Consider the following 19,406-nt stretch of genomic DNA (forward strand, 5'->3'; position numbering starts at 1 on the left):
TTGGCCAAATCGGAGTTTCCCTACGTCTCCACTCCCTCTCTGTGAAGCGGGGATGGTAAAAAGACTCGGCATGAACAGAAATTAACTGTCAGAGCAAATACCTGTTATCATGATACTATTCACAAGTACCTGAATGCGTGACAATGGGCTGCTACTGTCCACTGAACCAAATGGAAGCTTCATTTGGTTTGTTATTGTTGTTTGATTTTGTTAGTTTGCTTTAGTTTTGTTGGGAAAGAAGTTGGTCTGGGTGACCTCTGAGGTCAATTCTGTACATTTGGCACGTTCAGAATGACACCAGAATTTGTTATCGTTGTATTGTTTTGTAGGCCCTGCTTTCATGGAGAAAGCGTCCAGTTTAAGTACAGAGCCTTGTGGCATGCTTCATGAAGTGTGAAGCCTTCAGAGGGAAGAGGAATCTGAGAGAGTAGGAGCCGCCAGGTGAGAATTTACGAAGCGAGCCAGTGAAATGGGTTGTGAGGCTGGTTTACTACTGAGTGCCTGGAAAGCATGTGGAAATGTTTAAGATGTCACGGAACCAAAACCTTGACGGGAGCCCAGGAGCACCCTCTGCGGGAACGGAGCAACTTTCTCCCAGTGTTCTCTCCCTCCCTGCTCCCTCTCTCCTTCCAGGCCTTTCTTCCTTCTTTTTAGCCATGGAGTCTGCTACTTCTACCCTCTCCCCAGCCCCCGTGCTAAACCCACCACAATTTCCAGTCCCATTACAGCAAAGTGGCTTGTAGCCCTAAAGAAAGAAAGAAGGAAAAGGAAGAAGAAGTCCGTGGGAGCTAGTAACTCTCAGCGGTGATGAGCCTGGACTTTAGACTCTGAGAACCGCTGTGCTAGGGCCACACCACCAAGCTGTGCAACTTGGAGCTTTCTAAGTTCCATCCTCCCGACAGATGAAATGTACACAGGAACAGGGTCCACTGCCAAATGGTGCTGTGAGAAGTATAATGCATGTAATGAACGTAGCGCAATGCTGGACTCAGAGCGGATGCTCACAAGTGTTAAATGCTATTGCAGTGAATTACGTGAATAAGAGTAGGTGGCACTGAAATTTGAAATCGGCAACTGTTTTAATTAATATAGAATAGATGCCCGTTTGCCTTCAAAAAAGAGATCATCAGATTTAACCTAAAAACCAAACAAAACAAACAAAAACTCCTGATGGTGAAAAACATGAAGTTCTCTTTCCCTTTCTCCCTTTCCTCCTCCCTGCTTACTTAGGAACCAGCCTAAGTACTTAGGAACCACTCCTGCTGGAGGACGTGATGCGTTCAAACTGTGAAATCAGGCCATCTCAGAGGGAGGGGTGACTGGCAAGCAGATACCTCAACTTTGGGAAAAGGTTATTGTGTAAATTTTTTTCAGGGGCTTCAGAGCCTCCCAATTCTGGCCTCTGAGGCTCTAGCAGACCAAGTGTCCCAATCCTCTGAAGTGAGTCCAAGCCCAGGTTAGGAAAGAACAGGTCATGCTTCTCATCACAGTGAGACCGGTCCTTCTCTGAGACCGGTGCTTTACTATTTTGCACTGAATTAACAGGGCTTGTGAAGCAAACATATTTAGCAAACAGGCACTTATTTCTAATGTAAGCAACTGCCACTCGATCCATTCAAGTTTACTCTTGTCAAAAAAGAGAGATGAGGGCTTCCCTGGTGGCGCAGTGGTTGAGAGTCCGCCTGCCGATGCAGGGGACACGGGTTCGTGCCCCGGTCCGGGAAGATCCCACATGCCGCGGAGCGGCTGGGCCCGTGAGCCATGGCTGCTGAGCCTGTGCGTCCGGAGCCTGTGCTCCGCAACGAGAGAGGCCACAGCAGTGACAGGCCGCGTATCGCAAAAAAACAAAGAGAGAGAGATGAAACAATTATCCAGATAATTCGGCTATTAAAGACACTTGATATCATGCAGGTCAAATTCATGGCGTAAGGCTCCCCCCTCTCCTCCTAACGTTTTGGCTATGTCTGTTCTACAAAGGCAAAAGCACCATTTCCCTGACTCTGGAGAATACTGTACTTTCCAAATGACATTTCTCAAAATTGCATAATTTTGTCAAAAAATGTGTTCCACTTTCATGGAAAATCACAGTGGAAACCATGATGCTGATAAATAAAGCATTGCCTTCTTATTTTCTGTAAGGTTTTCTCTTCTGCTCAGCCTGGTTTTATGAATATTTTATGACAGTAAAGACAGGCTATCTAAAATGCCACTCACATGAGCTTTATATTTCTTCAGTCACATCTGGCTTAACAGACTGAATAAATTTGAAACCACCCCAAGAGGAACAAGACAAGAAGTGATACATATAAATCCCTTGATAAAATAAATCTATTTTGGTTATTAGAACTGTACATATAAAGATAAGGAAGATGTTAATATATCAAATAACTAAAAGATTAGATAATTTGATTTTCAGAGTTATAAAGGGCCTAGACACAATGACACCATGGTGGCCAAGAGCATACCTGGCACCCAAATCTTGGCTTCTGTAACCATTCTCAACTACAATGAACCAGGGTACCTTAGAAAAATGGCTTGTTCTAGTTCTGAGGAAGGAATAGTACAGTATGGGCCTGGGAAATCTTGTTTTACCAGAAAGCAAGGAATTGCTTATTCAAGACTAATGGTGTCTTATAAAAAGGAGGAGGCTTGAAAGTGCTCTCACTGCCTGAAAATAGTTTTCACTTAGAATAATGAACACCAAATAACATTCCAGTGAACTTTAAAGAAAAAGAAAGTCCTTTATGCGTCTAGAAAACAAGAGTAATGACTCAAGGAAACAAAATTTAGATTATCACTCATTTTTTTTGACAGCACACTTTATACCTGAAGAAAATGGAATAATGTATTTAAGATATTCAAGGAAAGAAAATGTGAACTAAGGATTTTATATACAACAAAACTGACGAGTATAAAAGGCACATACAGTTATCAATATGCAAGCACTCAGGGAATATTGTTCCCATGAGCTGTTCTTGAGGAATCTATTGGAGAGCTTCAGACAACAGAAATGACCAGAGAGATGTGGACATAAGGACTGAGGGTGAGCACTAAATATTTGTAGAATCAGGACTAAAGGGAGAGTGTATAGTATGTAGATGCTATGTGTGCTGTCAGTGCAGTTGTACAAAGATAAAAATGGGGAGATAATAGAGAGATCATAGAAAAAAGTAACTCATTAAATGATTGGCATCTAAACGCAGCCTTGTTTACCTTGACCTGGTAGGAAGGATCAAAAGTAACCTTAGGAGGATTTTTAAGGGATATATTGTTTACCGCTTCTCTATCGAGAGCATCCTGGAAATCTTTAAGCCGTCTTTCCTCATATTGTTTTTCTCTGAAAATTCTGTTTTGCCGTAAAACTTCCTTTTCGTGCCGAACGTGCATGAGCTGCACGGCTATCCTGCGCTCCTGCTGGGACTGTCGCATCAGCCGGTTGATCAGCTGCTCCTTCCGATAAGCCTCCTGGAAACACCATTGCGAGAGCCAATCATTTGTCAAGGTGATGCCCACATTTCCCGCTGGGCTGAGAAGCCTACACGCAAACCATGTGTAAGAGGCATAGTATTCACCTGCAGAATTGATATTCTGCTATCTGATTTAAATTTGAACATGGCAAAAATTGAGTTATAAAAATGAAAATTTCCACCGACAGTTGTATAATTTTGGTATCCGGAAACACATGGTTTTGCAACTCCTTATTCTAAATGAATTATTACTTCCTTTAAAATCGGATCAAAAAATAGATTAGGTAATTTTTTTCAAGGTTTTATAAACAAAGGGTGTAATTCTCCATTTATAAGCATGTTTTCAGAAACTTGGAATTGTGCTATATGCACTCTTAACATAAAAACTAGTTGTAAAAACAAACGCAGACATTGTCTGGCTGAGGACGGCAGATCTGCTTAGTTCCCAGGGGGGCCATCTCAATTCCTACATGATAGATTGGGCAGATTGGAGAAGAGGCTAAGGGGAAATGACCTACAGTTTATCTTAGAAAATCTGAGTGGATGTAACCTGAGAGAGAAACTAGATGCACTCTCTTGGCTCCCTTGGCTATTTTAAGAGAACCGAAGGGGAACCAGTGAACAGTGGAAGAAGCATCAAACTGGGAATCAGAGTCCCTTGCCAGTGCAGCCCCAGCTGTACCATTAACTGGCTTGCAGCCTTGGGCAAGTAACTCGGATTTTCCGGGCCTATTTCTTGACAGGGGAAATGAAGGGTTTGGGTAGAAGATGATCTCCAAGGCATCTTCAAGCTCTCTCACTCTGTCTAAACAGAGACACCATGTGGAAGGAGGCCGTAATTATAGTTCTCCAGGGAGAAGACTTAGAAGAACGTCTAACGAAACATTGGGGTTGTCGATTTAACACTCCACAATCGAATTGTTCAGGAAGAAAATCTGGCATCACTAGTGACACTGTTTCAGATTGTGGGAGAAATACTATATTTGTTCAGAATCAAGATACAAATAACTTGTTCAGAATCAAGATACAAATAACAATAACACTCTGTGGAAAATACCAAAACTTGAACTTGGGGATTATATAAAACCTAGATTAAATAAAATTCAACTGAAAGTAAATAGGAAATTTTTTCTGTTATTAATATACCAGATAAGAATAAAATCATGAACAACTTTGAAACATATGTCTCATCTAGTTAAAACATTCTAGAAGCTTTAATGTTAATCATTTGTTTCTTTTGAGGTCCAATAGTGGAGGTGAGGCAAAATGTAAAAATGGCCACAGATTCTTCAGTTTTCTTCATCCACAGCCTCCAATGCTATCCTGCAGATATTCCCATCAAAAATAGAATCTATTTCTTTACTCCTTAAATATGGGGTATGGGGTGACCTCTGACTTGAACTCACCAATGGGACATTAGCAAAGATAAAACAAAACAAAACACTTGTGGTCCGACTTTCTTAATTCTCTTGCGACCCTTGCCACTGTCACCACAGTTTCTGCTCAGCTAGAAAATGAGAAACCATAGAGAGACACCAGCCTTCTCAGCTGGAACTAATGAAACTCTTCCAAGTCAGCCAGCCTCAGCCAACCCACCAGCCGACCAAAGACATCTGAGAGAAGCCAGGTAAGACCAGCAAAATGCATGTATCTGAGCCCAGCCCAAACTGCCTGCCACATTTTTGGGATACATAAAGCACAGTCACAGCCATATTTTTTAAAAGTAGAGCCTTGATTTATCATTCCAAGTGAATTCTATATTGAATTTGGAATATATTCTATATTTGTCTGTGTCTACACGGCAAGGCAATTTGGTTGTTGAGATGAGAGCTGGTCATTCTGACCCTGATGAAGAACTGGGTTGGTCAGATATGTCTTGGTTATTGCTTAGATGACAACACATTATGATTAAAAAGGAAAAGAAAAGAAATTACTGCTGAATGGCTGAGTCAATGCTATGTATATGAAGCTTCTGTATGAAGAAGCATCAAGTGTATTAAGACCTGCAACCAAAAGTTGAGTGGAAAGGATTCTTTTTTTGTTCCATTGTACAAGTAGCTCATGTTTTAGAAACTTACTCTTTCCCAAAGTTTCATTACAATTTGGGACACATTTTCTCATAGAAAAATATGTTATGGTTAAGTGCTTAGAGCAGCCTACAGATGTCTGTTTAACCCTTAACATAGATGAAATAGTCTACATCTGCAATGAATAAAATAGAAAATAAGAGAAGTCACATTTCTCTTTTCAGTATATTTAATCATATTTGGGGAAGACTTACAGATACACAATCCAAAACATGCTCAGTTTGATTGCCAAGACCTCTGCCTTTCCCATGAGTTGGAGCTAGGAGCTTACTCTGGTGCATACCATTACTTTAATTCTCCAAAGATGCGTGAGCAGCTCTCCTGGAGGAATGGAGCATGGCAGGGAAGATGTGGAAGCTAAGCATTCAAGGGTCTTTTAGTTAAGAGATGGGGGAGGTGTCTGGTGTTCAAATGCCAGTTCCAAGGAAATAATCCAGAAAAGGTTCTGGGAAGGTAGAGATAGGTGTGCTGGAATGAATCCCAAGAACAAGCTAAGATGCTGGCCAAATGATCACACTACCAGTTGGGAGTGTGCTTTTCACGGTCTGAAAATTTTCACTTAAATGCCTATGAAGTACTTAACCTCAACAGGTCCTAAACTAAACTCACTAACTCCCCTTTAGACCTGGTCCTCCCCCAGTATTTCCCCGTCTCCACTGATGACACTATTAACCTATGACTTGGTGACCTAAAATGTTAGGGTCATCCTAAGTCCATTCCTCTTGTCACCCTAATACAATTCTTGAAGAAGTAGTCTATTTTGCCTCCTATGTATGGTTTTAAATCACTGTCTACTACATTCGGTATCTATTGACACTGCCCATTGACACCCCATAGTGGACATCAGCCCCTCCCCATACCTTGCCTCCCCCCCATCCCTCTCCAGAATCTATCCTCTAAAAAAGTTAAAGTGATCCTTCTAACCTTAAGTCTCATCATTTCATTCACATAATGACATTTCTTTATGGATAACTAGGCAAGATAGCAACCTGAGCACAGATCTCTGGCTCTCTCTTTATAAGCCCAACTAAAACAAGGGTCTGTAAACTCCAGGGGGAGATTGCAATGACTTGGAGGCTAGAGAAGATATTATGAGGCATTTCTGATAGATTCACTGCAAATGGAGCCAAATCAAAGTATCCAGGGCTGATACAAGATTCATGTCACGCTCCCGAAAAGCAGCAGATACTTGAGGGAAGCAGAGGAAATGTTAACCCTGACAAGTACCATTTTCGCTTTGGAGGAGAGGAGGATGGATGGGAAGGCAGACCATGGCGCACATTCCACCGCTGTGGAGCAGAGGCACTTGGGTCAGCGGCACAGGGAGGTGGGGACACTTGATGGGAAGGAAGCAGTGGGAGCGGAGGTCCCTTGCTGCATGACCCAGCCTGGTTCTAGATGTAGCAGCTTCCCCAAACACAGAGAAGAAGCAACACAGAGATGAGCTCCCTTGGTGGAAATATCATTAGTTGGAGCACTGACTTCCTCCAATGTCTCTTAGGTTGCTGGATCCCTGAACAGATCTCCAGCTAGAGCCTTAAAAAATCAATGCTAAGAGCATCCTGGTTGAAAGTGAGGAAAGCTAGAAAGAATTCATTCACCCCACTTTCTAGGTAAATATCAATTATGGATTATAAGCAGAAAAATAGAAAGAAAAAACCTAGCAGCCAACACACAACTGTTTTGTAAAATAAGTGAAAGTGTGTTCAAAATCCCATTGCTAGTTAATGAGACTTGAAATAGGTAGTTATTCTAAAATCTACTTTTTAATCATCTAATTTTCATAATTTGTAATTCTTTTAATTAAAAGAGTGACTATCAAGCTGACTGAGTAAAAATATATGTGAGTCTGAAGTAAGAAATAACCTTTTAGCACAAAGAGATGGCAGAGTTATTCTCTGAATTTTTCACTAGGAAAGGAGTGACCGCATGGATAAACCGTTTCACTTCTTCATACTTACATGAAGCTTGGATCTCCCTTCAGTTAACAGAACCACTGAGCAGACCAGATGTAGTCAGGTGAATAAAATAAGTATCTTCAAATGGTCTTTCACATTTCAGACATACAGATTTGTCCTACTTACTTTAACAACTCAAATCACCTTCCTCCCCAAGTGCGTTCCTCTTACCATCTTCTGTATCACAGCAAATGACTCCTCCATCCACTCAGCTGCCCAAGCCAGACACTGGGCCCCTCATCCCACGTTTTCACTCCCCCATGTCTAATGAATCAGTAAATCCCATTGATTTTACTTCTAAAATATCTCCTGAAGTCACTTCTCTCCATCTCTACTGCCACTCCCCTAAATTTAAATGGGGATAGTTTCTTACCTGGATTACAGCAACAGCTATAACATGGTTAGCCCTCCTGTAATCTATTCTTAAAACTAAAGCCAGAGAGATCTTTCTATAAGGCAAATCTAGCCTTGTCACTCTTGTTCCCCTTTGCACTCAGGATAAAATCTCCTATTTGCCTCTTTATATCTTATAAGGCTCATTATGATTTGAACTCTGGTGATTCCTGCCTGATGACATTTAGCTTGCTAAAAGCCCTGAGCCTTTCCATACGATATTCTCTCTGGAGACACAGTTTGCCTTCCACCATTTTGGCTTCTGCTGGAAACTAACCCTCATCCCCACCCCCTAAAATCATCCCCACCTTCAATTAGCTAACTCTGACCCTTCCTCATGCTTCTGTGCTACCCCCCTCCAGAAATCATCTCTGAACCAGGCCAGGGCTGGACTTCCCTCCCATGTGTCACCTGTCCCTCCCATCACCCTCATGGCACCTCCACACTCCAATGTAGTTGCTTGTTTACAGATCCTCTCCCAAACAGCAAGGTCTGTGAGAGAAGATTTCCCATTATTCTTGTTCATGGTTGTATCCTGGGACTAGGACAAGTGCCCAGAGCACAGAGGAGGTTCAGTAAATATATGTTCAACATAAGAGCTGATCAGTGATTCTCAATCTATAGCTGCATCAAATTACCTAGCGGGCTTGTTAACATGGATGACGGGACCTAATTATTCACATTCCTAAAAGTTTCCTGCTTATGCTCATGTTGTTGGTCCAAGAACTACACTTTGAGAACCACTGGAGTAGATCAAACTGAGAGGACTAACTAATTTTCCATGTTTTCATTTAAAAGTTCCCTTTTTGATAATATCAACTGATACAGAAAAAACATTTGAAACAATTCAGTATCCTTCCATGATAAAAATTCTCAACAAATTAGGTATAGAAGGAATGTAACTCAACATAATAAAGGTCATATATGATAAGCTCACAGTTAACATCATACCTAAAGGTATGATGCTAAAAGCTTTTAGATTTTCACCATTCCTCTAAGATCAAAAATAAGACAAGTATGCCCACTCTCACCACTTCTATTGGTACTGGAAGTCCTAACCAGGGAAACTGGCAAGAAAGAAAAAGAAAAGGCATCCAAATCAGAAAGGAAGAGGTAAAACGTCTCTGTTTGCAGATGACATGATCTTACACATAGAAAACTCTAAAGACTGACTAAAAAAAAATGTTAGAACCAAAAAACAAATTCAGTAGTTTCAGTCTACAAAATAAACATATAAAAATCATTTGCATTCCTATACACTAACAATGAACTATCTGAAATGAAATTAAGAAAACAATCCCATTTACAATAGCATCAAAAATAATAAAATATTTAAGAATAAATTCAACCAAGGAGGCAAAAGAGCCACACTGAAAACTATCAAACATTACTTAAAGGAATTGAAGAAGACACAAATAAATGGAAAAGATAGCCCATGTTCCTGGATTGGAAGAACTAATAATGTTAAAATGTCCATAATACCTAAAGTGATCTACAGAGTCAATGCAATTCCTATCAAAATTCCAATGGCATTTTTTACAGAAATAGAAAAACAATACTAAAATTCATATGGAGCCACAAAAGACTCCAAACAGCCAAAGCAATCTTGAGTAAGAAGAACAGAACTGTAGGCATCACACTTCCTGATTTCAAAATATATTACAGAGATGCAGTATTCAAAACAGTATGGTACTGATATAAAAACAGACATATAGACCAGTGAAAGAGAAGAAAGAGCCCAGAAATAAATCTACATATGTACAGTCAATTGATCTTCAATAAGGGTGCCAAGGCTGTACAATGGGGAAAGGACAGTCTCTACAACAAATGGTGCTAGGAAAACTGGATATCCACATGCAGGAGAATGATACTGTACCCTTATCTCACACCATATATAAAAATCAATTCAAAATGGATTAGAGACTTACACATAAGACCTAAAACTATAAAACTACTAGAAGCAAATATAGGGAAAAACATTTCTTGACACTAGTTTAGGCAATTATTTTTTTAAATTATTAGTTTAACAATTATTTTTTAATTATTTTTTTAACATGACCCCAAAAGTACAGGCAACAAAAGTAAAAATAGACAAGTGGGATTTGATCTAGCTAAAAATTCTGCACAGGAAAGGAGACAATTGGAAGAGTGAAGAGGCAACCTACAAAATGGGGGAAATAACTACTTGTGAAACATACATTTTGGTTAATATCCAAAATATGTAAGGAATTCAAATAACTCAATAGCCAAACACCAAATAACCCAATTTAAAAAATGGTCAAAGGACCTGAACAGACATTTCCCAAAAGAAGACAAACAAATGGCCAACAGGTATTTGAAAAGATGATCAACGTTACTAATCATCAGAGAAATGTAAATCAAAACCGAATAAGATATCACCTCATATCTGTTAGAATGGCTATTATCAAAAAATATAAAATAAAAGCAAGCGATAACAAGTGTTGGCAAGAATGTGGTGAAAGGGGAACCCTTGTAAACTGTTGGTGGGAATGTAAATTGGTACAGCCACTATGGAAAACTGGATAGTGTTTACTTGAAAAATTAGAAATAGAACTACCATATGACCCAGCAATCCTACTTCCGGTACATATCCAAAGGAAGTGAAATCAGTATCTCAGAGAGATGTTTACACCCCCATGTTCACTGCAGCGCTATTCCCAATGGCCATGATATAGAAACAACCTAAGTGTCCATTGATGGATGAATGGATAAAGAAAATGTGAGACATAAACATACACACATATGTGTGTGTGTATATATGGAATACAGTCAGCCTTAAAAAAGAAGAAAATCCTGTCAGTTGTGACAACATGTTTGAACTTGGAGGACATTATGTTAAATGAAATAAGCCAGACATAGAAAGACAAATACTGCATGATCTCACTTAAATGTGGAATCTAAAAAAAGTTGAACTTATAAAAATAGATCTTAAGTATTCTCACCAAATACACACACAAAAATGGTAAATATTTTTTTTTTTTGGTGAGGTGATGAGTGTGTTAATTAGTTTGATTATGGTAATCATTTCACAATGTGTTCATATATCAAAACATCACATTATACATCTTAAATATATATAATTTTTATTTGTCAATTATACCTAATAAAACCTGGATGAAAAGTTTCCTTTTACCTCTAAATGTAACAATAGATATACATGGCTGACATAGATTTTAGATTCCTATTTTGTCAGTATTTTTTATTGTGGTAAAATATGTGTAACATAAAATTTACCATTTCAATTCATTTTTAAGTGTATAATTCAATGTACAATTAAGTAAATTCACAGTGCTGTATAACCATTACCAGATTTTAGATTCTTTAGTAAATGTTTTATGTAGATTTGTTTTCTGAATGTTATTTGCTGTTATGATGTGAGGATGTGACATTGATTCAGAGTAGCACATAATACATACATAAGATACACATATGTGTGCATAAAAGACTACATTTTATAAAACCTTCCAGCACTGTTATTCAATCAACAATTAAATATCTTACCTCTTGTGCTTCGTGGGCTATTAACTGGTCCATTAAGAGTCTCCGCCGTCTTTTCTCCCTTTGCTGTCGTGCAAAAGCATCTTCTTCGAGGCGCTTTTGGAGTTTTTTAATGTAGTCATCATCCGAATAAGTGTTTAACAAATCAGCGGTTGTCTGGCCTGTTGTATCTAAAGAAGTCTTGGATGCACTAAGGACAATAGTTTTTATTTAAATTTTAAAAAATAACTCAATCACACACCACTACTGTGACTGTGGAGGAAGACCTCTGGAGATGGCTCCCTTGAGTGCTCTGTTCATTTATTCATACAAGCATCTAAGCAAATATTAGAACTTCAGTGTGAGATCCACAGCTTACCAACAGATTCCATTTGCCTCACCCCATTTCTGGACTCTGTATCTGTGAGGTCCTTAGCATAGCCTTCTTTCTAGGCCTGGCGCCTACTTACTTACTCTTTTACTTCTCATGACCTTCACTGTGCCCAGAGATTCTGGATTTCTCTCCCTCTTCTTCCTGCTGGCTCTAGGCCTCCTGCCTCCCCTGCTTGGAGTCAAGAGTAAGGCAATATTGATAACCCAAGTGTCAGGGAAGGCATACTTCTACAAGAGTTGGCCAGGTGCACTAATGTGAGGACCCTGAGAGTACTTCCATGGATGGTTCTGTCCACTACAACTCTCCTCTCACCTATGTGAATGCAAGTTGCTCTATGAGCTCCCAGTAACTTTCCGACTCCTTAGGGCAGCAGCCCAGCTCTTACTAGAAGCTCAGCAGTGGAGAGTTGACTTGTACCACGGGTCTGACCTAGCCTCTTGCCCAAGTCCTGGAGACCCAAGTGAGAAGATCTACCTTGGGGCTCTTGTCCTACCTCATGTCCAGAACTCACAGATCAGGAAGAGTTGGTGGTCTCACCAACAGAAAGCAAACACACTCAATTTAGTGAGGCAAATGGTGGCTTAGTACAGAATTTATAGATTCATTCAAAAGTTGCCTTTAAAATTAAAAGATACATTTTTGTGTACATAAGGATCAAATAATCAATTCTCATCTGCATACTCTTTAAAAAATAAAAAGAATACAACAGTACAATGGTATAAGATATAACGTTACTTGCCAAGAAATAATGACTTTTAATATTATGAATAATTATTATTCTTAATGTCATAAGTTATTGATGTGTTCAGTTTAAAATATAACTTATAATCTTATTCAAAAGACAAGGACACATTATTATGGTAGGCAGGGATTAAACAGTCATCAATTCTCATATAGACAGAAGTGTTCTTATAAAAGCATAGCTAATTCATGTTTAATGAATAATCACACGTGTTGTTTTTAATCTGAGGCCATGCAGTTTCATTAAATCAAAGATCAAAATCATTTACATAGTTGAATTAAAATTCTTAAATTATAATTAGTTCTGTTTAATAATCACATATTTATGGTATGGATATTTTATTATAGTTCATTATTTGTACATTTGCTGCTTCCAGTTGAACTCTGAGCGCAGAAGAAAAGTATCCTAGTTTACTTTCCTGTGTACCTGTGCCTCATAGTCCTGACATGTAGCTAATGTCTGCTAAATTTCAAATAATATGCTAAGAAGCACTATACAAGTGTAATATAACTTAAAAAATCACACATTGAAATTCTGGTTATTTTATCAGCAGGGGCTCAACCTTCGATTGTATTCTGCCACTGAGAGTCACTGAGCAGAAACTGTGTAGCTAACAAAGCCTCAGTAAGATCAAGGACAAATTTTAGCCGTATTTATTTATTAAGATTTAGTGCAATTAAGTATTTATGAAAATTGTGTGGCATAACTTTTTCAGATCCTTCATCAAAATCCTTACTATATTTTTACTTAAATGTGTTGTTTAAAAGATGTTGCCTCAGGTTGAGCATGGGTTAAGAGCTCTCTCAACACTGTATTTATGTCACCAACAATATTCTTAAGATACTGGTTCTCCTTTGTTCATCAATCAGTCTGTCCAACCATCCATACATACACCCATCTGCTGTCTTACGCCAATTAAGGCCTGAAGAAAGCTACATGATATTTCCTTGAATAAATATTCATTTTACTGAGATGTGGGTTTCTTGAGGGCAATAATTATGTTTTCTTTATATCTGTTTGCTTTCCAGGCCTCCATAGAGTTAATAACTGTACGTGTATGAATTATTAGTGATAGGAACCTTGGCAAAATTTGTGTATATATATAAGCAGTTGCTAGAAGGAGACTAAGGTAAATCTGTGAATCCAAATGTCAGATTACAGCAGCCAACAGCCTCAGCTAAAGAAACAAATAGCAGACGGCATTTATTATTTGTCTTAAAAAATAAAGAAGTAGTTCATGTGGGGAAAAAGCAGCAGTGGTTGTTCTTGCATTGCTCTCACTGAGACATCATTTCATTCTTTCACAAAAGAGAAAAGATAGACTTTGAAGTTACATCCCTGGGAAAGTCTTTCAAAGGCAGGCTGTGAAAGGGGCAGCTGTAGAAATTGCTCCTAAGGTCAACCCAAGAGATGATTTTAGTGCTCTCTGTCATCAAGTAGTGTGAAGTTTCTGGAAAAGCCCAGAACATGCTTGATTCTAAGCTAAGGATTCAGAATGAACTAAAGAAGCAGTGGTCAATAACAGAGATTAAGAACGGCCATATTGTACCATAGCTCTTTTCTCTTTAAAAGTTTGCTCTAGACCAGCACTTCTCAACATTTTTTATTTGGGGGGTCCATCAGAAAAAATGTCTTTTGTGAAGTGTACTGGAAGGGATTTGGAGTCACAGATGGGGCTGCTCACAGCCACAGGTGACTGGTCCAGGGACTCTAGCTGCCCCAGGCCCTATCCTGCTGCTCTGAGAAGTGAGGATGTCCATATCTCATGGGCCCGCAGCGGTAAATCTCTGGCAAGACCAAGTGGAGGCTTCTGCAGAGAAAGGACTTGTGATAGACACTTCTATTTCCCTCCCTTTTCCCTCAAAACAGAGCCACGGTTTTATTCAGGAAAACAACTTACCTAGCTAAAGTCTACAATTCCCAGCCGCCCAATCTGCTAGGTATGGCCATGTGACTGAATTCTGACTAATAAGGCATAAGCAGAAATGTTATATGGGGCTTCTGGGAAGGCTCGTATAAGGAGCGATTTCAGATTGGATGTCCACTTTTTGCCTCTCCTCCTTCCTGATATTGGAACGTGGGCCAAATGGCCGGATCCTCGGGAGCCATCTCTTATTTGCGAATGTGACTTTGAAGACAGAAGCCACACATCAGGACGGTGGAACTAAAAGGAAGGCTCAGTCCTCGTTGTCCTTGGAGCAGCAACACATGCCCTGGGCTGCTTACCTTCTGATTTCTATTAATATTATAGGAGAGAGAAGTAAATATCCATCTAATTTAACCCACTCTGGTTTTGGGGTTTCTAAGCTAACTGATAGAGAGGCCTAGGGTTCAGGTTGGGTTGGGAAGGCAATGAGGATGAGGGTGAATGTTTGTACGGGAAGGATCTTTAAAACATTGAACCACAGACAGGGCAAGGACACTAATGAATCAAAATGGATGCTGGTACAGGGATTGGGAGATGCTGCTGTGCTTGGTGTTGATTCTGGTTGCTAAACTGTGTGGAAATCGAGGCGTCCCAAGAAAGGAGTGGGCTGCGGGGCTGCAGAGAATACCATTCACGAAAAGCAACAGAGTGTTTCAACATTTTAAGATAGTCATTCTGGTGGACACCGTCTGTTTATCACTCCGGAACATGTGGCTGGGGAGATGAGTGAAAGAGTTGGAAGAAGTGGAGTGGTTTCACGGGCCAAGGTCAAGGGTGGGCGTGGTGGGGGTCAGGTGGCAGCTGCATGGGGGAGTAGGCTTGGGCTGTGGTTATTTTAGGAGTGAGGTGAGCACTGATGAATATGGGGAGGGCTCAGAGTAGGACATCAGGAGTTTCTGCACAGGGAAGGGGGAAAGGCGATTAATGTATACATTCTTCATTCTGCTTCACTTTCCTTTCACCCTTGACTTCCTCACCACTTCTCCTTCTAGCTCATTCTTATTCCTCCTCATTTGACTCTATTCCCTCTCCTCAAAAGTATTTATATGGAACTGAAGTGTATAATTCATGTATTTTTTTTTCTTTAAGAGATTTATTTCCTATTCTATAAAACATAAAGGAGAAGAGTTTAGATAGTTTCCATGAAAAAAATGCAGAGAAATTCAAGCTGTTCCTATATGTGTAGTCCCTAATCAATTATTTTCTGTGAGTCAATGACCCCTAATAGGAAACAAAAGGGGAGAAGATCTTTATCTTTAGGAAAAAGAAGCCCATTAACCAGGCACTTTCTGTAAAGAACTCATTGAACTGTTTTAGTGACATTCAGTCAACAAACTCATTCAACAACTTTTTACTGCTGGTCCCTGTGCTAAATGCTGAGGATGCAACATGACAGCAACCAAACTAGAGTCTAATAATGGCTTTTTTGTGACAAATGTAAATTAATAGTAACTTGAAAAAATGTTAGTGAGTGTTTAAAAAATATGTGTGAACTTACAAGGGTAAGTATAACATAGAAAAATAAATTAACCTCACATCTCATAATAGCCACTTTCCCTTTTGATTTTACAAAAATTGTTAATGAACAACTAATCTGAATTTTAGCTCATTTATATTCCTTAATATACGCTCTTAATGAAGATTCTACAAGGTGAAAATATCTTTGGAACAGCTATTTCAGGTAAACTATTTCTAAATATTCAAAAGTTAGAGTAGAACAGAATGCAGTTTTGTGATTACTGAGATAATTTGCATCTCACCTTTCCTTTGCTTGGAGATCCTTTTTTATTAATGCTTCAAACTTCTTAATCTCATTGGCCACATCCTTTAAAGGAAATTCATTATCAGTTTTTCACCTCTAAAAAAACATTGAAAATTTTCATTTACCACATTCATTCAAATGTATAAAGTGACATGCGTTACTAATTCAAGCTAATTAGGAAGCAAGATCTGAAAAGCTACATTCTAGAATATTTTTCTATTCTGATTTGTTACTTTTAGACTAGGCTAAATATATATAAAAGAAGGTGAAAATTGCCTAACCCGAATCATTCAGTTCACAAGTCTAGCTCTGACAGTACATCAAAGGGCATTTAATGAGAATAAAGATTATCAAACAGTCAGGACGTGCATTCTTAATTACAATTCTTTTAAATGAGAATAAGCATTTTTTGGACATAAATATTTCTTTTTTTTTTTTTTTTTTTTTTTGCAGTACGCGGGCCTCTCACTGCTGTGGCCTCTCCCGTTGCGGAGCACAGGCTCCGGACGCGCAGGCTCAGTGGCCATGGCTCACGGGCCCAGCCGCTCCGCGGCATGTGCGATCTTCCCAGACCGGGGCACGAACCCATGTCCCCTGCATCGGCAGGTGGACTCTCAACCACTGCGCCACCAGGGAAGCCTTGATACAAATATTTCTTTAAAATCACCTTGAGTGTTTTAAACATTTAAGGTTGTGCAACCTTACTTACACTATTAATTTGCTCTCTGAAAATTAATTTTAGCTAATCCTCTGCCTACTGCAAATCCTTATTAATAAGCTTTAATCAACTCAGGGAAACATGAGAATTAAATACTTTTACTAAAATGGGGTCAGAAAAAAAGCCTCTGTGGGTAGTACTTTTTAGAATCTAACTATAGGATTTTTTAATATTAAAAAAATGTGAATTAATATAAAATGCAATGGATTTAGAAATCAGAGAGACCTCTCGATCTTTGCTTTAACAGCATTGTGTACTTGAGTAAAACATGTCAGTTTTCTGAGTCTCATTTTCCTTATCTAAAAAATGGGGAAAATAATACCCTACTTAGAGAATTATTTACAAATTAAAGATGATGTGAAGTGCCCAACCCACAACCTGGCATATAGCAGATGATCAATAAATGGTAGTTATTAATCTTTTTTCTTAAGGGAGAGAATATCCCTAACAATCATTATAGTAGTATACAGTGTAGATTGCAGGAATTAGTATCAAAATGTAGTATTGTTCCCTTGTGAAATATAATGAGATTATATCCTATTGGAATGATTGACAGCTGGCATGGTCTAGTAAAATATCAATAGTGTACGTATCTTAAATTTAAATATGATGAGAGCAAGCAAGTTGCTTAACATTTCTAGGATTCATAGAAAGACAGTGCAGCATGGGGAGGAGGTATTGAGGAAAAGCAAATAGTAGGAACGGCACACGCATGGTATGGGTACTTGGGCTGGCCCCTGTTGTACCCATGGGTATCATGACCCATTACAACAGCACCCACTCTGGCATAGTTTGCTAGTAACCACAGAATCCACAACACAGGAGCCGCACAGGTTCTGTCATTTATTAGAATTTGCCATCCCTGTCCTAAAGCTACATTCTCTGTTTCTGAACAAATAACTATAAAATGGATTGGATATGCATATGGTGGAGGAGTTTTCAATGAGAAGGGACAATACCAGAAGTAATTCAAAAAGGAAGTAGGGAGTTCAGGGAAGTCTCTATATGTTTTAGGGAAAGATCATCCTTTCATTAAGATAAACACAACACATTATTAAAGGGTTATCACTTACCTCTGCCTCTTTTTTCTTTTTCAACGTTTTTTGAGCGTCAAGTGCTTTCAGAATACGATTTGATGCGGGTTTAGGAATCTGTATGATAGCTGCTTGGATTTTAGCCATTATTTCATTTTGTCGTCTTCTGCTCAAGCGTTGCTAAATATCCCATACACATTAGTTTAGTTATTCAGTTCATCAGAATAATATGCAATGTTATACACTCACGGGTACACAGATACACAAATTTTCCATTGAAATTTTCGGGACTCAGCAATTAACCAATGGAAGAGTCAATAAAACTTATTTTGAAAAGTATGATACTGAAACACAATTTTGGAATCCCCAAATTATGCCGATCAAATGTGTGTATTTTCATTCTGGGTAGCAACCCTCCCCCATATCACTGAAGCATCTGAAGCATTCATTTCTACCAGACAACTTAAAAAGAGGTCAAGTTGTCCCACTGTTCCAAAGAATGGCAGTTCTAGTTCTTTGCCGCAGGAAGATGCGACCATCAGCAAAGGTGGAGACAGAGAAAGGGGAAAAGTGAGGGAGAGAAAGGTGAGAGCAGGCAGAGCATGAGGCTTGTACCAGGAACTGGCAGCTCGGGCTGGATTCATGCCTATGCAATGCGTAATATAGACATAAGTGGCAAACAATATACTATGCACTAATGAGTTTCTGGAAAAATTGTTCTATAAAACCTTTTAGATTTTAAAAGATCTTTGTTCTTCCTGGAGTTTTTGAAATTTTTCAAGTTTCTCAAAATGCATGTGGACAAGATCTTTGTTCATGTGTTTATATTTTTCTTGAAACCTATGTGTAACCTGCATCAGATTGAAATCAGTTTGACGTGGTATCAGGTTTCTATGTTTCTAAATGAAGAAAGCATTTCAAGAAGATTCCATTATTAGAGAAAAAAGAGTATATTGTCATTATAAGCACACATAAAATTTACCTTCAGAATAAAATTTCTATGAATTACTACTGTTGATGGCTAAAGCAAATTCAAGTCCCATACCAATCACTCACACCCTTAATTGATGTAAGGACAATAAAAATGCATGATATATGCTTTTATAATTAAACTTTTTGCCCTGAGTTTAATTTTCAATGCATGGTATTTGTATCCTTACAAATTCATTTTCATAAAAGTAATTTATAAAACCAATTTCAACATAAAAGAGATAATATAAGAAGCTAGATTCTTTCCATTACTTAAGCCACTTCCTAGTAAAAAGTGAAGAAATAATGAAAACTTCCAGGCCACCGGCAATGAGGGTACAATAGTAAAAGAAAATGAACTCTCAGTGATGATTGTGAAGTGGGACACAGAGCAATGGCTAACGTATTTAACTAAAACTTTTATATTCGAAAGTAATCTACTTAGAAGCTGATGACT

General features: G+C 38.7%; 1 protein-coding gene across 1 annotated transcript in view; it reads right to left on the minus strand.

The window, feature by feature from the left end:
• Positions 1-19,406, minus strand: part of SPEF2 (sperm flagellar 2) — a 171,862-nt gene that overhangs the window by 130,608 nt on the left and 21,848 nt on the right. Inside the window, exons 4-7 of the mRNA XM_033421276.2 lie at positions 18,020-18,160; positions 16,227-16,291; positions 11,428-11,614; positions 3,277-3,465 (exon numbers count right to left, since the gene is read on the minus strand). Coding sequence (XP_033277167.2) covers positions 3,277-3,465; positions 11,428-11,614; positions 16,227-16,291; positions 18,020-18,160 — 582 coding nt within the window. The remainder of the gene's footprint in view (positions 1-3,276; positions 3,466-11,427; positions 11,615-16,226; positions 16,292-18,019; positions 18,161-19,406) is intronic.

Source organism: Orcinus orca, chromosome 3 (genome assembly GCF_937001465.1).
Source record: "Orcinus orca chromosome 3, mOrcOrc1.1, whole genome shotgun sequence".
NCBI lineage: Eukaryota > Metazoa > Chordata > Mammalia > Artiodactyla > Delphinidae > Orcinus > Orcinus orca.